This window comes from Cryptomeria japonica, chromosome 1, assembly GCF_030272615.1.
Source record: "Cryptomeria japonica chromosome 1, Sugi_1.0, whole genome shotgun sequence".
In the NCBI taxonomy this organism is placed as follows: Eukaryota; Viridiplantae; Streptophyta; class Pinopsida; order Cupressales; family Cupressaceae; genus Cryptomeria; species Cryptomeria japonica.
In genome coordinates this window covers 456,093,829-456,121,653 of record NC_081405.1, presented here as the reverse complement: position 1 = coordinate 456,121,653, position 27,825 = coordinate 456,093,829, and the positions used below count along the sequence as shown (strand labels likewise).

At 38.8% G+C, this 27,825-nt stretch overlaps 1 protein-coding gene across 1 annotated transcript in view; it reads left to right on the top strand.

Annotated features, from left to right (window-relative positions):
- Nucleotides 1-27,825, top strand: part of LOC131064422 (nucleolar GTP-binding protein 1) — a 184,686-nt gene that overhangs the window by 54,265 nt on the left and 102,596 nt on the right. The window contains exon 5 of the mRNA XM_057998564.2: nt 144-257. Coding sequence (XP_057854547.2) covers nt 144-257 — 114 coding nt within the window. The remainder of the gene's footprint in view (nt 1-143; nt 258-27,825) is intronic.

The window sequence follows — 27,825 nt, the reverse complement described above, 5'->3', positions numbered from 1 at the left end:
TTATATTTTCAGGTTTTTGTTCTGGTTGTATATCATTGAAAGAACCAGAAAGATGCAAGAGCAGGCACTTTTAGATTATGGATTGATCTTTTCTGTCATTAAGGTGTTTAACTAAATGTGAAATTTTGATGCCTTGATGTCAGGAACTTGCTGTTCCCTTGAGAAATTATGTGGAGAGATTTCCTTCAAACCAGAATCTACATCCTTATGAACAGTCTTTAATCGAGTTCACCTTAGGAAAAGGCAAGTATGAAGAGGTATATGTAATAATCTTATATTTCATCTTTATTAGAGTATTGCCTACAGAGCATTCCTTCCAAAAATAACAAAAGGATCCTGCTGCAGTTGCATGAATATGGAAGGGGCGATTTATGTATTGCCTAAAACATTGAGACTTGCACTGCTACTCTTCTGTATTTATTTTTTGAAAGAAACCTAATGTTTCTTTGCATATAGCACAGTGCATAAATGCTATGGTTCATAAAAATATCAAGTGAAACTTTTTTCTTATACAAAGATGTGATCAGGCTATGTTTGAATGGTTGTGTCAATGAGTGCTACATTCATGAAAGTGCTTATACATATATCTGTAAATGGATCATCTCTACTGCATTTTAAAAAGGATGAATGGATTAGATAAGCAGACATCAATAGGGTTTTGAAATTAGATGATACAAAAATTAATGATTAGTCTTCCTTAGTTTAATAGATGATACTCTGGAAAAATCACCCCAACATCAAATAAAACTTTTCTTATACGAAGATGTGATTAGGCTATGTTTGAATGGTTGTGTCAATTAGTGCTACAATCACTAAAGTGCGGAAACATGTAACTATAAATGGATCTCCTCTACTACATTCAAAATGGATTAATGAGTTAGACACTAAGTTACCGGTTCTTCCCCTTTTGGTGTGGGTCCGGGTCCTAGTTCGTGCCCGGTCTTGATTCGGCCCCGGTTCGACCTGGGTTCCACCCGGGTCCTTCCCAGGTGGCCGGGTTCCTTGTGGGTCCTGCGTGGGAGGACTTGGGTGAATCCAGGAGGACCCGCTTGAACCCAGGCCCGTGGGTTCCCAAAAACGGGGCCCACGGGTCAAAAAACCAATAAAAAAATACTTTTTAAAACATTTTTTTAATAATAAAACCCTAATTCGCCCCTTTATGATGCATTTAATGCATCAAAACATTCATTCAACTCATTCTATTTGCATTTTTGAAGATTTTTTCTCTAAAGCCAGGTTTCTTAGTTTTTGCATTTTTCTTCGAAGGTGGAGACTATGAAGATGTGAGACATGCATAGAAGGTGTAGGAATCACTGGAGAAGGAAGATTTAGCCATCAAAGGTGAGTGAATCTGAATATTTTACAAGTTTTCAAGAATTTTTTCAAGTTTTTTTCAAATTTTTAATTGTTTTTTTCAAGCTTTTCTAATTTTTTAAAAATAAGTTTTGTATATATTTTTATACTTTGTATGTATAGTATGGGGTTATAATGCCGAAATTTTATCAATTTTTTTCAATAATGTTGTGTTTTCTCTTTTTATTTTAGGTGCATTATTCATATAATCATACGTAATGGCTGAAACTGGAAGTGCAAGTGCAAGCTCTAGTTCAATCGCCCATACCCGAACTGAAAATAACCCCCTTTAAAATTGATCAAGATTCACCACTTTGGCATTATACAACAATGATCAAGCAAGTGTCTGGTGGTGAGGGTTTTGTTTGGAAGTGTAACCACTGTGGCACTAAGTATACCAGCTCATACTATCGAGTGAAAGGCCACCTTTGTTTCATCCCCAGGTGTGGAATAAAATTTTGTAAGGGATCAGATGACAAGGGGCTGTCAAAAGCTGTAGTTTTGGAATATATTAGAGAACAAGAGGAAGCTGATAGAAGTGGCAAAGCAAAGACTGATCATCCTCTTGTCTAGTCAAGCTCGAAGACTACGAGGCCTTCTAGTAGTATTGGCTCCACAAGATCAGTCGGTTCGCATCCTTTCATGCCAAAACCACCAGTTGCTCCACTAGAGAATCAAAATGTTGTGGCTTCACAGAAAAGAGGCCCATTGGAAACTGCCTTCAAAAATGAAATGAGAGAGATTGCAGATCAGAGCATTGGGCGTTGCCTTTATGGCAATGGGCTTCCTTTCAACCTTGTTAGATCATCTTACTTTCGGGACATGGTACATACCCTTTGCAACACACCTTCTGATTATGTTTGTCTAGGGTATGAAAAGGTGAGAACCACCTTATTGGCAAAGGAGAAAGCATCCGTAGAGTCATAGTTGAAAGTCATCAAAGATACATGGACGGAAACAGGTTTGACCATCGTTTCTAATGGATGGAAAGATTGTAAAAATAGGCCATTGATCAATGTTATAGCAGTGTGCCCTATGTTGAATTTTTAGGCAATCAGATGTTAATCTAGTTACTTAAATTAGAATCAGACTGAGAATAAGCAAAAATAACAATAAAGTACACAACACAACACACAAGTACTCTAGGAAAACCTCCCTCTTGGAGGAAAAACCCAACATCAAAGATTCAGATCATTTCCTTAATTTATAAGCAGATTACATGAATTAGATTACTTATCTGATTGTAGTGCCAATCTAGGGCAGACCAGACCAAGTATATGCAGCTGTAGTATATCTTCAGAGAGAGCAGAATATCGACACCACTTGGAGAAGGAGATCGCTGAAGTATTGAACACAACCTTGCTTAGCAAGCTGTACAATGGATTCGCTCAAGGATCGGATAGACTTGTAGCAGCATGCAGATTTATATTGCTTGCTTCCTCTAAGTTCACTGAGTGGATTTGCATAAGGTTTACGACACTTGATGAAGATGATTCATTATGTTTGAAGTGTAGAATGAATCTTGTTTATATACAAGATTCATGTTCAAGTTTTCCAGGCCGACTTTAACCAAATTGCCGCTATTTTACATATTTTAGTTTGCACTTTTGGCGCCCAATTTGGGGCCTACATAACTTTAAAGTTGTAACGCGTTTCCTTATTGGGCCGAGCCCGAGCCCTATTAGACATGAATCGCTTAAGCACATGTTTCATTTTGGGCCCAGCCCTATTAGACATGAATCACTTAACGTTATTACAATATTATAATATTTTAATTGCCACAAGGCAACATTAAAATACGATCCGAATTAGCTATCCATTTCAACACTCCCTCTTAGCTAGAGAGGATTCTATGAATAATCAAGTCTCAAAGTGGCTACCACCATGGCTACTCCCATGGATGAAACAAATGATACGTTCACCATAGCTACTCCCAGAGGGTGAATGAACTCATCATGGAATTTCTTCCATGATTCCCACCATACCTACTCACAGAGGGTGGGACCACCATGCCTACTCGTAGAGGGTGGAATTTCTTCAATGATGCCCACCATACCTACTTGCAGAGGGTGGGTCCACCATGCCTACTTGCAGAGAGTGGAGTGAGGGCTTTCGCCTCAAATTTCTCCCAGAGAAGAATACATCACCACCATGCCTACTCGGAGAGGGTGGATCCACCATACCTACTCGCAGAGGGTGGAACGAAAACTATTAAACAAAAGATGAGGCTTCCTCTGAAGCTGAAAGAAACAGGCTCCCTCTGAGCTTGACAAGCTCCCTCTGAAGCTAAAGATGTCAAGCTCCCTCTAACATTTCCTCCTTTTAGAAAAGGAAGCCTTCATTTGACCTTTGCTCCTCCTGAGATGTCCCTATGCCAACTTGTGCAGAAGAAGTAAGAGGAGTGGACTTGAATTTGCAATCCCGAGCAAAATGACCATACTTGTCACACTTAAAGCACTGGATGTGAGATAAGTCCTTCCTTTTTGATTTTGGGGCAGGATCTGAATCTCTGTCTCTATCCCACTTCCTTCCTTTGCCTTTAACAATATGCGAAGCAAGGACTTGATTGTCTACATCATAATGATCACGCTCAATTCCTCTTGCTATCAATCATGACTCTTCTTGTATACAATCTGCTCTCAAATGGTCGAACTTGGGAAGTTATGATCTTGCACTAATTCCTTGAATGTAAGACTCCCAAGAGGCTGGAAGACCATTGAGAGGAAACTCCCAAGAGGCTGGAAGACCATTGAGAGGAAGCATGGTCAAGTCACTGTCATCAACAACCTTCCCAATGGATGAGAGCTGATCTCTCAAATCAGAAATTCTCATGAAGTATGCTATGACATATTCACCTTTCATCATTTTGATGTGATGAAGCTGCTGCTTCAAAGCTAGGGCACGACTGGTGTTGTTGATTTCGTACATCTCTTCCAATGTCTTGAACATTTCGCTGGCAGTCTTCAGCTTAGAGATGATAGGTACAATATGATCCTTCACGGAGTCAACCAACATTCTCCGAGCTTGAAAATCTTTCTTCCTCCATGAAGTCTTTTCCTCTTCTGCCTCAGGTTCAATGGATGATCTCTCCACAAAGTCTGCAAGATCACTTCCATTTAATGCAAGCATGATTCAAAATCTCCATGACGTGAAGTTGGATGCACCATCCAATCTATCTTCAACCCTGAGACAGTTCAACATTTCGAATGAAGTGATAAGAGCAAAATGAAAGAGGAGGAATGACTACAATCAATCTGATTACCCCTAATTCAAACTTGGCTCTGATACCATGTTGAATTTTTAGGCAATCAGATGTTAATCTAGTTACTTAAATTAGAATCAGACTGAAAATAAGTAGAAATAACAATAAAGTACACAACACAACACACAAGTACCCTGGGAAAACCTGCCTCTTGGAGGAAAAACCCAGCATCAAAGATTCAAATCAGTTCCTTATTTTATAAGCGGATTACATGAATCAGATTACTTATCTGATTGTTGTGCCAATCTAGGGCAAACTAGACCAAGTATGTGTAGCTGTAGTAGATAGAGCTGAATATTGACACCACTTGGAGATGGAGATCGATGAAGTATAGAACACAACCTTGCTTAGCAAGCTGTCCAATGGATTCTCTCAAGGATCGGATAGACTTGCAACAACATGAAGATTTATATTGCTTTCTTCCTCTAAGTTCGCTGAGTGAATTTGCATAAGGCTTACGACACCTGATGAAGATGATTCATTATGTTTGAAGTGTAGAATGAATCTTGTTTATATACAAGATTCATGTTCAAGTTTTCCAGGTCGGCTTAAACCAAATTGCCGCTATTTTACATATTTTAGTTTGCACTTTTGGTGCCCAATTTGGGGCCTATATAACTTGCAAGTTGTAACACGTTTCCTTATTGGGCCCAACCCTATTAGACATGAATCGCTTAACCACACGTTTCATTTTGGGCCCAACCCTATTAGACATGAATTGCTTAACCTTATTACAATATGATAATATTTTAATTGCCACAAGGCAACATTAAAATATGATCCGAACTAGCTATCCATTTCAACATCCTAAAGGGGCAATGTTTTTCAAAGCGGTGGATTGTGAGGGGCAAGTGAAAGATGCAAGTTTCATTGCCAATATCCTCATAGAATGCATTGATATGGTGGGGCCTCAAAATGTTGTCCAAGTCATAATGGACAATGCTAAAAATTGTAGGGCAGCAGGGACTATAGTGGAGGCTACATACGGTCACATCTTCTGGATACCATGTGCAGTTCACTCAATTTAATCATGCAAAAGATTGGCACACAAATTGATTGGGTGAAAAAACTGTACGAGGAGGGCGAGGAGATTCAAATGTTTGTGACTAATCATCATATGTCACAAGCCATTTTTAGGACCTTCTCCAAGTTGGAGTTGTTGAAGGTAATTACTAATTTAAATCTTATTTTTTAATTTTTTATAATTGATATATGCTGTGCATTTTTTTATGTCATCTTAGGTAGCTGAAACACGATTTGCATCTCACACGCTCATCTTAAAACGACGTGTGAAGGTGCGAGAGGCCTTGAGTTCTATGGTCATCAATAGATTGTGGAGTGTATGGAAGCAGGCCTAGACAGAAAGAGCTCTAAAAGTAAGAGCATTGATCCTTGATGAGAAATGGTGGGATAATGTGGAATATGTTTTGAATTTCACTGAGCCCATCATGAGCATGATTAGGTATGCTGATATTGATCGCCCATGTTTGGGTGAGATTTATGATGGCATGGATTGCATGTTGGAGAAAATAAGAGAAGTAATAAAAAGAAAAGTAAATGACCCAACGGAAACATTTTTCAAAGTTGTGCAGAATATTATTGTTGACCGTTGGAAAAAGATGACCAATCCTTTACATCTCCTAGCATTTGCTTTGACACCAAAATTTTATAGTGCAGAGATGCTTGCAACACCAAGGAGGGTACCACCATATAGAGATGCAGAGGTTGCTTCTGGCTATAGAGCTGCCTTTAAAAAGATATATCAAGATGAGGAGACAAGAAATGTTGTCATGAAGGAGTTTGGCCAATTTGTATCCACAAAAAATCATGATGTTTTAGCTCTCAATGCTAGATATGGGATGGATGCTAACGAGTGGTGGTATGTACATGGTCAAGGCTTCGTTTACTTGCAGCCTCTTGCAATTAAACTTCTCTCCCAAGTATGTATCTTTTTTATTTTTTATAGTTTTCCAATTCCATTTGATCCTATCATATTTTTATTTTATAATTTATAAATCTCTAATTATGTTTTAACTTTTAACAGGTTGCAAGTTCTTCTTCAGTTGAGCGGAATTGGAGTACATACCCCTTCATCCATTCAGTCAAACGTAATTGTTTGGGTGCAAAGAGAGCTGAGGATTTGGTCTACATACACTCCAACCTTCGTGTTGTTCTCATTTTTGAAAACCATTACATGAATTTTTTTCTCTATGGCATGCTTCTCGAGGTAGAATTTTGCCTAATCCTTGGACTGGCTTAACCCTCAGTCCATCCTCGTACTCGTCACATTCTGGGTTCGTTTGCTATGTCTTTCCTTAAATTTCGGGTGTTTTCTCCCTGACTGCAGGTGGGAAATTTTCCTTGAATTGCAAGTTTTAATGATTTCTTTTGTTTTGGTCTTTGTAGGGAAATTTTTGGCTAATTACAAGTGCACTTTATTGAAAAAAGAACTTGTAACTTACCTTTTATTTCCCCCTTCATGCCTTTTGGCTTTTTAAGTTATGATAGGGATTTTTTGGTTAAGTTACAAGTTAATTTTAAATTGCATATTTATAAATAACTTGTAAATATTATGCCTAATCCTTTATAACTTGTAAAGGGATTTTTTCTAAAACCCCTATTTTAATGTCTTTTGCTTGTAATAGGGATTTTAAACCCCTATTACATGTGCAAGTTATTAAAACTTGTTGTAGGGATTTTATTTTCCCTTTACAAATAACTTTGTAACTTGCACATCTCTCTCCAAAACCTGATTTTGCCTTGTTGAGAGAAAAGTGACATTTAAAACTAAAACCCGATTTTCTCTATTGCATGTGAATTAAAACTTGCATTTCTCTTCCAAAAACCCGATTTTCCTCTCCTAAGCCAATTTTGCTACAAATTCTTCCCAATTTTTTGTGGAGAAATTCAAAGAGCAAGGAGGCGATATTGTTGCAAGGCGTTTTATGTGAGATGGGACACGTTGCTGCTGTTTTAGTGATGATTTAACCCTCATTTTTTGCCAAACGGTTTACCACGTGGTTCTTTGAATCCATGTTTTGGGGAATTTAAACTTCATGAAGTTGCAATCTTCTAAGGCGTTTTTGCCTTTCATGCCTAGGCGTTGAAGTTGGAAGGAGATTTGGCCACTTCATGTGCCATTTAACTTGCATTTGGTGCCACGTTTTGCTGCTTATGGCGTTTTGGTAAAACGTGGCAAGGGTTTTCAAATACGGTTTATTCTCTAATTAAGAGTTTTTTTCCTTCTATCAAAGATTGATCATCTTTTGAAGAAGCATTTTCAGATTGAAACAAGGTATGATTTCTTTTCTTTTCTTGTTAATTTTCTTGTTTTCTTGTTTTCTTATTTTTCCTTTCTAGTTGTAGATTTGTATATATGTTGATTTTGCCCCAAAAATCGGTTTTGTGAGAGAGATTTTCCTCTTTGAAAAGCAATTTTTGAATTGCATTGTTCTTCCCCATTTTCCCTCTTTACTTGTATTTGGGATTTTAAATCCCGATTACAATTTGGATGAAAATCATTGTTCTTCCCTTACGATAAATTTTTTTTAACCATCTTTTGTTGAAATTTCAAGCTGCAAAGATGAAAAATACCCATCCTTCCAAAATCGGGTTTTAGAACCGGATTGCATGTTCAAATTTCTTCCCATTTTCATTAAAATGTCATTCCCAATATCTTTCCATTTTTATCCATCCATATCGCTTATATTTGTACTTTCTGTTCACGTCATTCCCGCAAGTCTAATTTTCCTTTTTCACTCATTTCTCCATTTTCCGTTTTACAAGTATACTTGCATTCGGGTTTTAAAAATTCGATTGCATGTGCATTCTTCCCAAACTTGTATACTTGTAAAATTTTTCCCAAGATCCGAAATTGGTCAAAGTCAAGATTCCTAGCATTTCCCATTTATTTCCCCTCTTTCTCTCACAAAAACGTGAAGTGCAAGGGTTGGAGTTCTTCCCATTTGAAGAAGGAAAAATGTTAGTTGCAGCTGATTATGATGTTGCTTTAACAGTTTTAAGTCTTCATCGCGTTATACCAGGTTGTCCTTCAATGTCAGATTTGCCGTCATCTCCAATTCCATAGAAGATGAAGTATAAATATGACAAGTATCAAAATGAAGTTTCACCTTTGCAAGTCTCTTCTCCTTTGGATCGCATAAAAGATATAGAGATAGGGCATGTGGACATGTCAGAATTTGTCAAGAGGGTAGAGGATCCACAAGATAGCAATATGCAACGGCTGTTGGACAACCATATCCATCATGCATCTTCTTTTCGAGTGGCTGCCCTAGAACCTGAATTTGTTCTTGCTTGCGCACATCGCTTTGACAAGGAGACGAGAACCATTAAAAATGATGATGGTGAAGCAATAATCTGCCTTGATGCAGATACAATTGAAAAAGTCCTTAGAATACCACCAACACCTGTTTATATGGAGATTTCCGAAGATAGTGCAGCTAAGTACTATGTCAAAAGGGAAAAGGACTGCAAACGTCATATTAACAGGTGGATTCATGAGCCACGAGCTGCCTTCTCAAGATGGGCTAAGTTGTATCGCTGTGACTTTAAGTGGGAAATTGGAGACATTAACTCTCCTTAGCAGGATGATGGGTCTTGAACACTCCAATGTTTTTGAACCTTGGATGCATCAGTTTACCATGTTCATAAGGCAATCCCATCATATATCATGGGGAGAGATTATCAGCGATGCTTTGTGTGAGCAACTTGCAGCTGTCCCTTCCACTCAGACATTTCCCTGGTCTTTCTACCAAGGGTGATCTCTCGCTTATACCTATATGGGAATATTATGATCAGTTGCCTTTGAGACCTAGCAGATTGCATTTTAGAAGAGTTCAAGATGCATTCTTCGGTTACTTCATGTGCCAGTTTGACAAAACTCTAAAGAATAGAAGGGTGTCAGATGAGGCATGGGAAAGAGTGAATGAGTATGGGTGCTTGTTTCTTCAATTCCCGACCTTTACCTATATGAGAGTTAGGTGATATAGTGGGCAGCCATACATGCTCCTAGATACCCGACTAATAAGATCATACTTATGGAGTTGGGAAGACAGATCATGGTTGTGCACGCTCATCAGGTCGGAATGGGGATTTATACAACAAACCCATTGAAAATTGGCCGGTATTCTCTTGTCACTTTTGTCAAAGCCAAAGCTATGGAGACTGAGATGGAAGAAATTAAACTCAAAAGGTTTAAGTCCAGAGCTGATTTTGATTATCGGGGTATGAAGGAAAAGATCAAAAAGTCCTTCCTGCATGTGCATCGTATTGAGGATATTTGGGTAGATCTCCGCAAAGAAGTGGAGATTCTCAAGATGGATTACTGCAGGCTTACTGTTGACCAGGTTATTGATTTGAACTTGGTGGATATTCCACAAGGGATGATTGATGATGGCCATGTACTTGATCTTGAATATATTTTACGAAGGGTTGAGGAAGCTCCACTTCCTTTAATCCAATGGTCGCATAAAGAGTGCACGTCAAATCTTGAAAGATTTCAGCCTATCGTGGCTTACACCAATACTTGGTTAAAAATTAATGGTGTTAGACTCATCAAGATCAAGGTTGGGAAAGAAGATGACTCTACAGGGCCTCTTGGGCGTAAGTCTGAGATTTAGATTGACAATAAGGAAGGAGCATCATCTTCTGGCACCAGGATCAAATTGCGAGTTAGTTGGGCAGTAGTGCTTCCTCCTGAGAAGGCGACAGTTCGTGGAAAGGAAAAGTCACGGTTTCATGTTCAGGTGATCGATCTTGATAGTCCAGAAGAAGGACAACAATCTGATGATGCTCCTAAGTCTCCAGCTTCGGACTGACCTCATCAGATTCCTTCCTCAGTTTCCATTGAGATGCCCCTTTCTCCTCCTGACATAATGGTGGAAGAGTCTCCTCAGAATGTCGTTCCTATTTCAGCATATGAGCCGCCTCCTGATTATCAATAAGAGAGTGTGCTGGAAATTCCTAAGGATACTCCTGCATGTATCCAACTGTCAGAGATTGATACCTCCACTTTTGGTTTTGAAGAATTTATGAGGCAATCTTCATGCCCATTGGTTACTGAGAAAACCATGGTCGCCATCTAAACAGATACTCCTCCTAGGGTGACCACGGCTATTCAAACAGAAACTGCTTCTCCTTTATTCGCAGCTGCTACTGAAGGAGAGTTGATGGCTTTACCTCCATGGCTTAGTTCTTTTACCCCAAAGAGGAAGAAGCAAGAAATCTCGCCTGATGCCTTTGATTATCAACAACTTAAACAGTCTAGACTTAAGGTTGCTAAAAAGGCCAAGATTATCTCAAGAGTAACTGTTGATAGAAACAAGATGAAAGTGGCTGAAATTGTTGAGCCTCTAGCAGATAAGCCACTTGAAGAGATGTCAGCTGTTGATTACAAAGTCACAAGGGTAGAATTGGGCAAGCAAACGCATGAAGTGGTTAAACATGATGCCTAGTATTTTGTAGCCTCACTAGTGCAATGATATGATGAACTTCTAGCTAAGAAAGATAAGCTAGAAGAGGACAACCGACAACTTGTTGCAGCTATTCGTAAAATCACAAAACCAACTGGTGAAGTGAGTAATCCTACAAGTTCTTCTGAGGCACGAGAATCAATCCAGGGAGTTGAGAGAGCTGCTCAAAAGGTACAAGCATTAGAATCTTGGGTTGATCAACTTCATAATCTACGTGCACAATTCTTGAAGCAGGTTGTCCAAATGATGGCCAAGTTGAAAACCATTGAAGAACAATTGAACCAAGTTTTTGATACTTTCAAACGGAACTTGGAAAAGGTAAAAGACAACTTGACTATTTGGCTTAAAATTCCTCAGCAAAAGTTAAGCATTCTTTTAGAACGACAGGTAATTCCTTCAAGAGTTGTATACTTGGAATATCAGGAGGTCTTGGAGAACAAAGCCCTTGTTCTTAAGTCACTTATTGAAGACATTGATGATGCTATGAGGCTGTGAATGGAAGTTTTTCAGGATATGGTCTCTCATTGTCAGAAAGCTTCTTGCACCATCATGGGTCATGACAGAGAATTGTTGATAGAAGAAAAGGTTCTTTCTGATCTACAGTTGAAGATCCGTCAAGAGTGGAAGAGTGAACCATTTTCAGCATCATCCATTCAAGCCTTAGTGACTTATCAAAGTTACTTGCGGGAAATTCAGTCTTCCTTTGAGAGAAATAATGCCACAATCCTTCGTTGCAATGATGTTGTTGTGAAAACCATGATCGTGGCCAAGAACACCCATGAACCGGATCCCGATGAACTACAAATGATCATCTAGAAGTTCGAAGGATTCATGTCTTCACATACTGCAGCTTAAGTGTTTTTCAACACTTATTTGTATTTTTCCAAATTTGTAATCTTTTAGTTGCAGTTTTTCTTTTGACAAGTTACATGTAAAAGCCTTTTTGTAAATTGCAAGATAAATCATTACTTGCACTTTTGTAATTACATGTAAGGCAACTACAGTTTGAGTTCAGTTAGGATTATAGTTGGAATAAGTCTTAGTTAGTTATTGAATAAGTCTTGGTGGTTGAGAGAATCTCCCAAGTTAGTTAGGATCCTCCCACCTTTTTCTCAAGGCTCCTCTTCTATAAATACTTGAGGGGTCTTTTGTAATTTTTATCCTTTGGAAAACATGCAAAAACTCTGCCAAATTTGCAGCAAAGAAGTTTTTGAGCTTTTATATGTAAATTGAAGAATTGAAAGGAATAGAAGAAAATTGCTCAAGCTTTGAGTCTTTGTGCTACATTCTTGAGTTTGTGTTCCATATTTCCTTTCTTGCAAGTGTTTCTTTGTAATGTCCCCTACCTGATCTATTTAAATATACTAAAATTGATAGATTTTCTTCAATAAGTTATTAACAAGTGCTTGTCTATTTTCCTCATTAGCTGATTAATTTCATTATTCATAGTTCTTAATATAGATATCAAACCTTGCTACTACTTCAGTTTTAAGGGAGAAGGGTTTACATATGTTACCAAAGTGCTTAGAGACCAACTACAATAGGTTCCCTCAAAGTTTACAGATCCAAGCCCTTACCTATCTTGGGTCTATACCCTCAAGGCTTATGGGTCGCTGATCCTCACCCTATCTTGGGACTTAACCTATTGCGTGGATTTAGACTGCCCCTCTTTGGAACATCTCAATCCCATCTTCTTAAATACGGAAAGTAATAACATGATTTAGACTATAAGTATATATATTTCTTATGTATTATGAATATATATATGAAATTAAGTATGACTGTCATACATATTGCAGTCCATATTAGCATTACTATTAATTCTGTATAAGAACATTATTGGCCTTCATATATTAAGCATACTTATTAAGCACATCCCCATGCATACCACCAAGAACACAAATGTTACTGCCTGTAACTTGATAACAATTCTGATCTAATCTGATCAATGGTGATCTTACTAGATGCTTTTGATTCCTTTCCCTTATATCTCTCAATGTGAGGGAGAGGTCACACCTCTTCATCATGTATACCCTTTGGCAAGAGATACACCCTTTCACCATTAGCACCCTTTGAAAGAGTGCAACTCTTCATTATTTCTGCCCTTTGAAAGGGATACAACCTCTCATAATCAGATCTGCACTTATCATTTAAATCAGATCTGCACTTCTCATTTCCAAATTATTCCCCCTCTCAAATGAGGTTCTCTTCTCCCTTTTATATCTCATTGTTGAGGGAGTCGCAACCTTTCCTTTCATTTCTTTTGACTTTTCATTAGCTTAATTAATTTTTAATTAATCATATTTAATTATATTTAATTATTTTATTTTATATTTTAATTTTATTATTATCATTTATTATTGAATTTTATTTCAAAGTGGGGACATTACATTCTTTGAGAACTTAATCGAATCTGATTTGCAGTCTTTGAGCTGCAAGTATTGAAGATTAATTTAGTTAAAGTAGAAGTTCTATTGGGAAAAAGCTGTAAGACTTTGTTCTTACACTTGTTCGTAACAGAATTTAGAAGTAGATTTTGTGAGAAATAGCTGAGTCTTTAAACTTATACTACTTGCCATCGTTTTATGTAGGAAGGATGAGATATTTCAGTCTTTGTGCTGTTATAATTTGTTCTTAATCAAACTAGTATAGAAAAGGGTAGATAGGACTTCACATAATTAAGTCTTTGAGCTTGATATTGCTGTCCCGTCCCGAAGGAAGTGACGGAAGTCTTTGAGCTTTTAGGAAACTTTATTTTCTTTCTCTCATTTCATTTCAAAAGTTGTTACTGCTGTTTTATATCAAATCGCTATCACTTTTTTGTGAAGAGAAAAGGATATTGTCTTTCTTGAAAGAAGAAGAAAGATTGCTGTCCCATCCTATTTTATTTTAAAGTTGTAGTTAGATAGGGGGAGCCTTCCCTTAATTAGGAGAGTTTTACTCACACATTGTGGTTGAAACCACAATTTTGTATATTTCTCCAAGCGTACAAAATTTTCAACCAACACTTAGTTTGTTGTCACATAAGGACCTTGAATATAATGTGGGTGCAACAAAGAATTGGGATCTAGCCCCTGAGTGTGCTGATTTAGATGCTACAGTTGCACAACTTGCCCAAGTCTCTATAGATGAGGCAGCTATGGAACTTGAGAGAGACATGTCTAGTGGGAGTGACATTCCATTCGATAGTGGTTCAATTGATGCTGGATTTAAACCACTTGATGACCTTGGGCTTGGGTTGGATGGTTTAGATGAAGATGAATATGGAATTTAAATCCCATAGATGGCTTGTAATTTGAATTTTTTATTGTGTCATGACATATTCACATTTTGAAACTTGAATCAGTTGAAACTTTAAACTTGAATATTATCTTTTTTGCAAATTATGAATATAATATTAGACTTTACTTATTAGTTTACTGATTACATTTGCGATATATGAATATTTATTGGCATTGGCAATTATGGATTTATGATTTATGATTTATGATTTATCATTTATGTATGGAAAGTCACATCGTATATTATTTTTTTGTATGGATTGTATATATATATATATATATATATATATATATATACGGACAAACCCGTACTCCTACCCAAGATTTTTTTTTTTTTTTTTTGTTGCCGAATCCGCAAATCCGAACCCGAACCGGTAACTTAGTGAGTCAAACCCTTGTAAAAACCTTTGAAATCTTTCATCAATAAGCTCGAACTTGACCTCTGGATGAAGCCAACAGTTAAGCAATCTTCAATCGTTATCTCACAACCTCAGAATGCTGATACAATGAAGAAGCTATGCTCTCCAGTCCGAATATGTAGAAAATTCTCTTCCAAGAGAAGAGCTCTCCAAACGTACAAGTATAAAATTATCCAATGATAATGAAATCCTTTTCAAAAAGCCTTTATATAATATTCAATTGGTATTTAGCTTCATCTCCCTTAATTTCACTTTAATTTCATCTCCTCTTAAGTGCACAACATTATAATTTAAAGTATACTTTATTAATCACTTATATCTGCCTTTTAAATAACACTTTATCACTTATAATAAAGTATACTTCAAAAGCATTTAATATAATTTTATATCCTCTCTTAAAGTGGCCCCCCCCAATATAACTTAAATGCACTTTTAAATAATTTGACTTTATAATCATTAAATGACCCTTTTATCATAAATCAAATATAGTTATTTAATGTTCACACTTTATATTCTGACTTTATGATATTTAATACCCCTCAATTATAAAGTCACATGAAGTCAATATAATATTCCTTAAAAATAATTAATTATTATTAAAGTAACACTTTAATAATAATCAAATGTCACAACTCCATTAATAATCATTATTTAATGATTCTGAATTCATCACCAACTAGCCCACAACTCCCACTGTCAATCTAGATGCCTTACTAAAAATAGTAAGGTGGGTCTCTAACTTCCAACTAACTTACTATAAATAGTAAGTATATGCAAATAGAGCCAGAAACCCCCAAATATCAATTGCCTTAGAACATATGAAGGATCTGGAGATGAATACACAGACAATTGCCCTCTGGAGAGCCAATTAACTCCACAATAGGGTCCTCTAATCACCAATATTGGCCTACAAGGACCCAGTGATAGACTAAACTGAGCATAAACCATGGTGAGCTAAAATGGGGATATAACAGTCTGCCCTCCCTAAAATTGCTTGCCCCCAAGCAATCTCACATCTAGAAGCTCACTGCACTCTACCTAAAGAGAACCTTGAAATCTCAATAGATTCTTTTAGTTACTTTGAAGTCAATTTATATTGCAAAATAAATCTTTTCACGGTTTCATTGAACTCATTCAATTCCTTCATTTACCAACATTAATGTAATGACTCCATTTTTGGAGAAGAATTAGTTAACTTATTTAATTAGTTAAGTTGTCCAAAATAATTTATTTTTCATGGATAGCTTAATTAATAATTTTAATTAATAATATTAAGTTAGTTATTTATAAAGTTGTCAAATAAATTAAAAATTTAAAGATGACTTTATATTTAATTAATTTAATAAAGTGACTAATTAAATATTATTTCATAAAGTCACTTCTAGAAGCTTCTGGATGTTGGGGTGAAAAAGTATTAAAGGAGATCAAGATGAAGCTTCAAGGCAGCTGGGATTTGGTTTTGATTTTGATTGGATCTTGTAGAACTGAGAGGTGTCTGGAGACTTAGGTCTTTGGTTACGAAAACTCTTATCGATTGCATAACTGAGGGAGTGGAAGATCTTCCGAGGGGTTGCAGTTGAGGGTGGAAGATACTCAGTCTTCCATATAGAGCTTAATGAGTTATTGCACTTTCATGGTGGATGGGTATTCATGGCTATCTCAGATTTTCAGATCTAGTGTCCATTGTGCATCTATTTTGAGTGAAGGAGTGAGGCGATCTTATTGACGGATATCTTGGAGTTAGCTTGTGTGTCTACTATCATAAATGCTAGGTCTGAAGCAAGTTCGAATTCCTCTCTCCTTGTCCATGATTTTTGATCATATCTTTTCATTAAGACAACAAATCATCCTTCTAAGGCCAGCGATAGATTGGGAGAAGATAGGCGATACTTTTTGAGCCAATTGGAGGGGGTATCGTGGGGAAATCAGGGCCTTATCAGAGTGAAACCAAATTGTACCAGTCTGCCTCCTACCTTCGACTCTGATCATAACTCATTCATTTGGCTTTGGATCTCTTCAATAAAGGCAGCACTTCATTGGTAGAGGAAAGACGATTCTTTGTGACAATTTGGAGTGTATTTGAGGAAGGATTGGAGTCTAATCAGTCTGAGACAATTCGTATCAAACAGCCTACACCTTCGATTTTGGCCTATAGCTCTCTATATAGGCATCGAACCTCAATAAGAAAGGAAATGCTGCTTTGGTGAGGATAAGGTGATCATTTTTTAAGAGGGATTGAAGCTAGCAGCAGGCTGTCATTATTCTCAGACCATCCTACTACAGCAAAGGGGATGATTTCTGAAGACAAAGGTTCTAAAGTTGATTGGTGGGTTTAGGGTTAACGATATTGCTTGCTTCTTTAAGGCGATTAATTCCAGGTTCTTTTGGCATTACTATTTCATTGTAATTTCAGATTGAATGTATAGGTTAGTTGCAGTCATTTGTCTTCAGAAAGTCTGAAAAGTGGTGCTTAATAGCAGTCTATGTATATGATCTTATTGCTGCCAATGTAATGTCCTATTTGATAGTCAAATGAAATAAAGAAGAAAGGAGTTTTGATCTGCGTCTACATTCATTATCTGAGGGTGTATGACAATTGTTTGTCATAATGTCAGTTTGCTGTTAGTTATGATTTTTGGACCTAGATTGATATATATCATCAATAGATAGTTGCATATGCATCTCTAGTTAACTAACGGTCAAGGAGAGTCATTTAGAAGTTGAATATTCATAAGATATTCATCAGAGTGACTGGCACACATAAGTTTCAATTACGGGTTACTATAGTATTGTAGGGAAATCCAGGGAAGAGATTGAACAGGATCCCATCAAGATGAGGGAAAAATTTGAACAGGAAGCTCCTCGACTCCTTGAGGGCTATCACAATATGCCAGATGCTTTTAAAGCACAGTACTCTCTTCATGATTATCTGAACTTGTTTGTCACCTGCAAGTATAAAGAGATTGGGTTGGTAAAGTATATGAGGAGGGTGTATAAGGAGAAAATTTCATCGAAAGGGACACAATTCAGTCATGGGCACAATGTGAGTAGGTATGGAAGAGCTACTAAAACAAATTTTGAAGGTGGTTCTAATTCCAAACTCGATCAGGTTACAGGAACGCCCATAATGAGCAAGAATGAAATGAGAAGACAAGGTCTATGCTTCACTTGCAAAGGTTTTTGGGAGCCTAACCACTAATGCATAGATAATGAGATTAAGGAGACTTATACACATGCTGATTTACATGGTAGCCAAAATATTGATATTAATAATGATGTAGGCGTATTAGTAAATGACAAAAAGGTTGAGGAAGGATCTACCAATGTTGGCAAGCAAGTTGGAAGCGTCAAAGATGAGGAATGTGCAGAGGATACAGACTCTTAACAGTTTTGATTTTTGTAGCAGCAATCAGCATTCTGTGTACTATCATGAGGTAACCATCATTCCATGTGTGAGAGATGGATGTATGGAGTTCCCTAGTGTCGACACTCAAGATTTGGGTGTTAAAAATGAATTATATGATGCAATAAGGAGGGACGAAAAGGAACATAATTCTGATTTTCTGAATGCAATCAGCAGTCCGTTATCAGCACTTGAGCAATCCCTTGAGGACAGCCAGGTGTGGATTGATAAACACATGACAAAGGTTGGAGATGCTGACCACCCACAATCTAATTTCATGATAGCAAATAAAGAAGAGCATGAGGTAATAAAACTAACCCACAAGGATGTTGTTAAGAACGTGTTTGAAGATGAGATTGATATGGATAATGGTAAGAATTATTTTGTAATAAGACTTATTTTGGTGATTACAATGCATCCTCTAGTGTGTTAGTTGATTCCATTAATGACACAATTCCTACTCATGAAGAAAAATCCGAACATGGCATTCAAATTTGGGAAGTTAATCATGAGAAATGGGTTGATGAAGGTAATATTTTGCTATTGCATGATATCATCACTGAATTGTTCTTGGGCAGCAGCTGTTTACCTTTTCATTTTCATGAGTTTGCAACCTTTACTCATGAACTGACAAATGAAGAAAAGTCTACAAATGCTGACATTCATAGTGCACGTGTTGAGAATGAAGTTTCCAATAAGGAGGTGCAAGTAAGATTTGAAGGCGTGACACAATGGCATGACAATGGTGCTGATTGTTATAACAGTAGTGATATATCTCTTCATCCTCGAGGTGATGCAGCCTTTAATCATGGAGGAGACAATGTTATGTTGTCACCTAATGTTGGCATTCAGATTTTGGAAGATGGATATGAGTCATTGGTTGATGATGCATCTAGTAAAAGGTCTGATTTTGTGTATGACAACATAGAAGAAGTAAAGAGGACTCAAAGCATGTGTGACAAGTGGTTAAGGAAAGCTAGGCAAGCTAAGTTGCTAGCTGCCCAAACAAGGCAACACTTACAAAAGGTCAAGGAGCGCTGCAATCATATAGATCAAACAATACAACAAAGAGAAGCATATCTTCGATCATTCTTTTTTCCAATGAAAGAAGACATAGAGATGGAGCATGAGCAAGATAAGTATGATTACAAATCAGCTCTAGAGGAGTCACATATTGCTTCATTGGGTTTACATGATGATCAAGAAGTTGAAGAATATGCAATCACGGATGAGCATAGTGTCCTTATGAGATCAGGCACGCATGAATTACTTTGGGGTGCTAAGAAAGACACCTACATTACAAATTTGGGTTGGACACCTATTTCTTATGATATGGCAGCTATCTACTTGTTGATTGGTGACACAATTTTCTTTGATTCTGCATGGGTTAGTGGCTGTCCTATTTTGATTTCCAATGCACTTTCAGATTCAGCATGGTCTACATCAGCTATTCAGTGGCATGAGAGTGTGTGGGGACATACCTATTTGATGGGTAGTATGTGATGGATGGTTTATTGTAGGCTCACTTTGTGCAGAGGTTGGGAGCAAGTATGGTCAGTTACTTGACTTGCTTCCTCATGAGGCTTATACTCCTGTGGCATGTGATGAGGTGATTGAATTGATTCAGCAGATTCAGTTGGTGTTGTTTACCCTTTGGGTGAATAGTTTAGAACATACAGATAGAATGCTTAACGAGAAACAATAATACCATAGGTACTAGATAAGATCAAGCAAATATAAGAGATACTATTTCCATTCATTATCATGTGTGTCTTTACAAGTTACCTTCCATGGTATATAAAGGTACTGAGGGGATGCAAGGGGCATCCGTCACACTCGTAACTACCATCCCTCGGTTACATTACTAACAAAGTAAAGTACTACCTAATTAACTACGGTTTTATTCCCGCACAATATTACTGCCAACATCATCCCCCCCCCAAAAAAGGTCCTCTCAGGTCAACTTACAAGCAAAATGGGGAATACATTTTTTACAACAGAACCCAAAATCAAAAACTAAGGGGGTGCAGAGGGCGTCCCTAATGAAGAAGGCGCCGGTGGTGGTGTAGTGGTGGAAGCCAATCGCCCACGATACTCGTACACCTGCTCAGTCCTCCTCTTCAGATCTCGTTCTACCACCATTTGCCTCTCCATTGTAGTCTTAACCATATAGGCTACCTCCAACACCTCCTTCTCCTTCATGTCGATGCTCTCCAATGCACTAGCCAATCGAGTCTCTAACAGAGCTCTCAATGCTCTCTCCTCCTCCAACTGCGTCTCCATCCTCTCCCTGGTTGCCCTTTCCTCCAATTGCGTAACCAAGGTAGACTTATCTGCTACCAGAATGTTCGTTGCTGCCTGAGTCTGTGCCAATGCAGCCTCAACCCCTTGAAACCTAGCAGCCAGCTCCTCCCGAGCCGTCATTGCTGCTACACGCAAGGCCTCAGTGGTGGATGCTATATGCTATGTCCTCCGGAGCTCAAAGTAGCCTTCTCGGAAGGCCTGCTCCACCTGTTTCAATAAGGATTGTATCTGGGTCTCTCCAACTCCCTCAGTGAGGCGCCAAGCCTCCAGCATCCCCAGGTTCTTCGTCTCAGGCCACCCGTTAGACTTAAAACACCTCACAAACTCTTCTCTGCATCTAGTGCTGACAAAATTCAACAATCTCTCCATCCGTTCGACCACCGCAACATCCTCTAGGAGTCTACTAGAGGTCACAAGCCGTTGAGCTCCTAGAGTCATATCGGCAATGAACTGCTCAAACTCTCCCAAACTCTGCTGTACTCCAACTGTCACCCCCTCATCTCTATAAGGACTCATCACTACATCCGTGGGGGGCGAATCAGCCCTCTGAAGCTCCCTACTACTTGGAGAACTCCTTCCCTTGAGATCAATAACATCCAAAGATTGCATCTCCCTACGTGGAGATAGAGTAACGTTGCCTACAGGTGCCACAGGTGTGAGATGATAGCGGCTCAACCAGGCACTGAGGTCATCCTGGAATGCGCGTGTTTCCACCATTTCCTCCTCTATATGACTTGACACATCTTGCTGAATGGAGGCCCCCGCAACCTCCAAGATACCCGACTTCTCTACGGAGTCCACACGGACTGCAATAGTAATAGAATCGGTCCCTGGTGTGGTCTTGGCCCTCGGTGGTGTCATAGCGATCGTCACTCGAGATTGCCCAAAACCAGGTATTGGCACGGTGGTGACTGTACTGACTGTCCCCAATGAACGTGGCATCCCCAACTGGCAAGTCACTGGTAAGCGTGCTGGTGCAAACTCGACCATAGCTGGACTCGATGCTAGAGCAGTGCTTACTGGTGAGGATCCTTCGACGCCAGCCGATTCCATTACCTCCTCATCCGACAACTGGTCACCCCCTCTACCTGCCAACCGGAAACTCTCTCCGCTCACCTGAGAGGTGTCGGTGGATTCCTCCTTGCCACTATCAACATCCTTCTCATCTGCGTTAGACTCCTCCGTCTCCAACTTTGTTTCTGACATGGCTTCTTCCGTTTCTTGCCCAAATGTGCTTCGGCGCCGTGTGTCAAGACATCCAAATGCGACCAGTAAAATATAGGCAGCTGGTCAGGTGACACGACCCTGTGGCTCCAATGGTTGGGAGCCTGAGGTAATCTGCGTGCGAACTGCATCAAGAAATAACCTGATGGCGTGATGTGGCATGTAGAATTTCTTATACTGGAGGGTCATGAATTCCTCCATCCTATCCGCTAGCAATGACGCCCAATCGTACACCACTCCATTGCGCAGCCCATTCATTAAGACAATTTGTGCAATAGCTATATTAGACGCACGACTGACACTTGTAAGGCGACTCTTCATCACGGACAACAAGCATCTCCATACTCCCTTCGCAAAAAATGATTTCTTGACCCCCCTTCCCTTACCAACACTTTTGAGGCTATCCTTTTCTGCTTGTGTGAGGTTATCCCGCAACATCAACTGTAGCAAGGTGGCACGAACGTCTCGAGTGATTTTCTGCGAAGTATTAATTTTTTTTCCCTTCACTCCAGGTATCCCAAAAACCCTTGTGAACTCGCTTGCCGTGAAGGAAACAGTTATCCGCTGGTGCCGGTATTCAAATACGGACTGGCGGTGGTGTCTATCATAGGTGCCAATCATGGCATGCAAAACTACCTCAAAATCTTTTATACAAAAAATTGGCATTTGTACAGCCCAATGTACTTGTGCCTGGCAGAGATGTTTCTTTATTGGGTCGTCATGAGATGTCTTCGTCCACCAATTCCTGCAATCTAGTCCATTAAAACCCTCAAACACGATGTTGTCCACTGTTACCTCTTCCTTCTCCTTTGTCGACTGGGTCTTCGGACGATGTTTCTTGCCTTTCTGAGTGCTGCTCATCCGTAGGCTACCTGCAACACGCACACCTGATGGCAAAACTCTCTTGCCTGTGTCCTTACTTGATTCAACGATTCTTCTCCTGGCCTGTAACTTTTCTTCTAATGGTTGCAACCGTTTTCTCCAATCCCCCTTATTCCTGTTTGTGTCCATTGAACCGAGATTAATTACTTTAATTTGGTTTTATTGCTCTTTAATCTCCTTGCACTTGCCACTTTCTTGTTTTTAGTAATGTCCTTTTCTCCGTAGTGATTAGTTCAGTGGTCCATTGGCCTATTCCGGAGACCCGTAGGCTATTTGGAAGAGAGAATTAGGGTTTCCAACCTCTGTGGAGTTCTGCATGAGATTTTTAGGGTTTGTCAGGAGGGAATTCTTTAGTTCTGCTTATGGTTTCCTTCTGGGTTTTCCATGAACTCCAGGGTGGCATAACATACATTTGATTCTTTGGTGAAGCCAGAACTTATTATTTTTAGTAAGTTAGGGTTTGGTTGTTTGGTTGATGCAGTTCTATTGAGCTTTCCAAGCTCTTTCTCTGGGTGTGAAGATTATGTTTTTCGGACCAGTTTCTTGACTTACTATTTTTAGTAAGTGGTTGTGTTGAGCATTTCTATTTTTAGCAGTCTCAGACAGGGTCTTGACTCAGCACAGTTCAGTGGTCTTCATCGCACAACTTCATCCTTGATTTTGGTATTAATCAGTATTGGAGTTATAAGTTATTTAATTAAATATTAATTCCTTATCCTAAGGTTTGATAATTTAATTATTTTTATTACTGATTAATTGTGTTATGGGGCAACTTAGGAAAAATATCTATCTGCCAGCAATATTGTTATTTTCCTAAGTCAATGGCATTAAAAAAGGTGGCGTTGAGAAAGATGAAATATTTCATGTTTTTATTATTTTATATCACAAAGTTGTCACCTAGGAAAAAAGTTCGAACTTTGCCTAGGGAATTTGGGAAAATTAACGCCATGTCTAGGGGAGGCTATGACATGAAATGAAATTGAATTTCAATGGTGTTGGGTGCCATTTGCATTTGAATTTCAGAAGGAAAAATCTATAAATATAGGTGCTTGGCCTCTCATTTGGTATCAAATGAATTTGCATCGTTATGTTGCTGAATTGACAATTGAAAATCTGAGCTTCGAAGTGTGGCTTCCTAGCTAAGTCTCAGTTTTGTACTTGCAAGATAGTACCTAGCTGTGTCCATGTATTCCCAGTGTTGTTGGTGAGTGAGTTGTAGATTGTGGAGTGTTTTGTTTGAGATTGGAGTGTATTCTGGTTGCTGGTTGCGGGACTGCCGAAAGTGTGTTTTGCTCATACCTCTTGACCAAGCGATTCCATCATTTTGGGTACCGGCTCATCCATTCTTCCTACCACTGGCGATGCATCTTGTAAGTTTTTAGCATCTTATTTTTAGTGTGGATTTTTATATTGTAAATCGAACTTCTCAGGGTAGGCGTTGGGTTTAGTGAATGCATTGGGAAGCGTGCAAAATCAATATGGGGGTTTCAATGGCTTTCTTGGGGTTTGTTTTCATTATAGCTGGTATAGCAATTGTTTAGAACAGATTTTGGGTGAATTGGGTTAGTAATGAGAGAGTTATGAGCATTTTAGTGAATCCATAGGCTGTTGGTTTTGTAATTCCAGCCTGCAGATTTTGATGTTAGCAGAAATTTCATGTTTCTTATCTGGATGTTCAACATTACTCTCTTCTCACATTATCTTGATTATTGTAAGGTTAAGTAGTAGTACTACTAACCAATTCTGGCTTGTAACTCTCACCCTGCTGAAAAGTGGAAGAGGCTAGCTTGCCGCCTATTTTCAAGTAAACTGTAATTCAGTCCTCCCACTGCATAAGTGGTCGAGTGATGTCTGATTGTAATGGTCCTCCCGCTGCATAAGTGGTTGAGTTGAGATTGTTTTGTAATTTCAGTCCTTCCGCTAAAATATCGCGGTTGAGTGATTTGTGCCTTTGTATGTTTCTCTTGGTTGGTTCACTGCCAAGTTTCTTGCATTCCCGCTAGATAAGCGGAAGGGGCTGGCTTGCCACCCAGTATTGTAATCCACTTCATTTTTCAGCAGAATTGAGATCTAACGATCCCCTATTCATCATATGCTCTCACCTTCCCACATTGGGCACTTGGTGATCAAAAAGTGGAAGGGTTGCATTTTCCAGCAAGTTTTCAGTATATGCTTTCTAACCTTAACGGGTTATCTGTTTATGGATGATTATTATTGGCTTAAAAACAAAAAAAATAACTGGGATATTACAGTGGTATCAGAGCTGGTTTTCTTGCCAACCTGTGTGTTCAAATTGATCAGAGCACAAGTTCTCCTTGCCATCCTGTTGGGTCGTGGTTTTTTGTTGCATATCAGAGTTTGGAAGAATGTCTACTACAGATAAGTCTATTTGTGAGTTAATACAAGGATTGATTAATTTGATGAAGGATCCAGATAATAAAATGGGGTTCGTGAAGGTTCTTGCAAAATCCAAACATAAGGAAGTTTCTGTAAACAATATCTTTAATACAAAGACAAATGATGGAGTTGGTGTTTTGACACCTAACTTTGAGACAATGCTTCATGAAGACTCTTTGGTGATGCATGCACCTACCATTTATGAGGTTGTCATTCAAGAAGAAGAAAAAACAATATTTGAGGTTGTGCGTGATGAATCTCTTAATGTTTCTTATGGAGCTAGTGACAGTGTTGAATGCACTCATGTGCTTCTAGAGGAAAAGCAGATGAAAATTGAAGATGTTAAACAAGAGGGAAAGATTAACAGATTGTTGGATGGAGATTCATGTTATGAAGCTGAAAATATTGCAGCTAATGATGAAGTTCCTAATGACCAAGAGGCTGTCCTATTTTGTGAGTTTAAAATATACCAAAATGATGACATTCAAGGGGCAGATTTAGAGGACCAATCAGAAATGCTGATTGCATTTCAGAATAATGGGGTTGAGACTCGTAGTTTGAAGAATGAGCTTGACCAAATTCTGAAAGTCTTTGAGCAATGTCCTAAATTGGAATGTTCAGATTTAGGACAACAGGATTGTTGGTCTAAGTTGGAAAAAGGAAATACTTCCCAGATCATTGATAACCCATTGTTTGAGATGGGTAAAGTGAAAACATATGACAATCCACTGTTTGAGTGGGAAGATGAAACATCACTTGGTTCTAGCATTGCTCTTGGTGAGAATAGCAATGTGTGGAAATTAAGAGAAGACTCAAGATCTAAGTTGGATGATACTTGGAGCTATGGTGAGCACTTTTTAACTAAACAAAGTAATCAGCCCTTTAGCACTTGGGATCCGGGTATGATGGCACCTAGTGATGACAAGGAACCTGTGTGAGATGAATTTCCCTTTGATCCTGATGAAGCTCAAAAAGCAGATTGTGTTGTAGAATTAGAGGACCATATGGTTTTTGATGATGGAAAGTTTAAAGAGGTTCTAAAATGCAAATCTGATTCACCCATTCATGAAGTTGGTAGTAAGCAAAAAGTTGAAGATTTTGTAGAATCTGATCCTCTTCATGATATTGAGCAATTGCAGCTAGTGGGTGGTGAAGAAAAGGAGTCTTGGAGCAGCTTTGTGGGCAGCAAAGACAAGAAACAAAGTTCTGATTTTCAGTTGCAGCCAATGACTGGTACACCACCTTTAAATGTTCACGAATGGAAGGATAAAGTCATGAGGTCCTTTGAGAATGAGCTGCGAGTTCTATTTGGGTTTGATCATACACATAGTTTGATAGAAAAACTCTATTGGAAGGCTCAAATTGAAGAGAGACGGAAGGGAGTTAAGGATGAAGTTACTCTCCCCAATCTGCAACTCATCAATGACTCTTTGGAGACATTGAAATCAGAGTGCATACAATTGATCACAGATCGTGATTATGCCATCGAATCTGCAAAGAAGGTCCTTAGTGCTTTACAAGGAAAAGAGAGGAAACGTGAAGAGCTTACTCTTGAGCTTGAGTCAACAAAGGACATGTTAGAAAAGACTCCGTTGGCTCTAATGGAGGTAGAAGATCAGTTTGCTGATTTTGAACTTTTCAGGGAGCAAGAGAATGCACAAACAGTCAAAGAAATCGAGCAAGTTATTGGTGAGCTTGATAGTTTTCAAGAAGAGCTTGATCTTGAGAACTTCACAAGAAAAACAAAGGTTGCATGTGCAGATTCAGATTAGCAAGATGGAAGTGAGCAAGAAGAAAGTGATGGCTTCCAAGTTCTTGAAAACCCTCTCTTTGTGCTAGATGATTTCAACATCTTTGGCATCAAGATGTTGTCAAAACACAGTTTAGAAGTCGTCCAAGGTTTCATTGCAGCAACAAGGAGTGAAGATTTCAGATTTGTTACTCACAAAGTAGGGGAGAAAGGACCAGAACGTGGTGATTGCATGCTTGATAACCCATTTCTTGGGTTGAATAATAATAAGGCTCATAATAGTCCATTTTGGGAGTTGGATTTGAGGGCAACACTTGTTCCATACTCCAATGTTGTTGAAGCTTTCATGGTTAGGCTTCAAGGGGTTGCTAGAGGAGACATCAATTTCTTAAGTATGTTCTTCGTTCTTACCTTGAATTTACCTGGTTTAATCTCATTATGCCCATTATATTTCAGTACCAGTTGTCCTGGGGCAAATCTCATTCGCTTTAAGTGCTTGTCGTGCCACAACTTCCTCCTTTGTTGGGCTGCCTCCGTAGCCCACTGGGCCATCATTCTTTTCTCATCTAGCTTGTTCAAGACATACAACCTCTCCCCCAGGCTCTCCATGTCCCCCAGTCTGTTCTCGATTGCAATGCGAAGGCTTGGCACCATGAATTCCACTGGCACAATAGCTTCCTACTCGTACATGAGTTGGAACGGGGTCTGGCCGGTGGTCACCTTGTATGTTGTGCGGTAGGCCCACAAGACTGAAGGTAAATTTTCTTCCCAGTCTCCTCCCTCGACACCACAAGACTTGTAAATTACCCCCATGAGAATCTTGTTGGTAGCCTTGGCCTACCCATTGGCTCGTGGGTAATAGGGGCTAGACAATGAATGAAAAATCTTAAATTCAGTAGTGAGGAGTTTAATAACGTGGTTCACAAAATGTCCACTCCTGTCGTTGGTCAACTGCATAGGGATACCATACCGTGTAATGATTTGCTTATAAATGAATCTTACTGTACTTACGATCGAGTTGTTAGGCAAGGCCCGCGCTTCAACCCACTTGGTTAAATA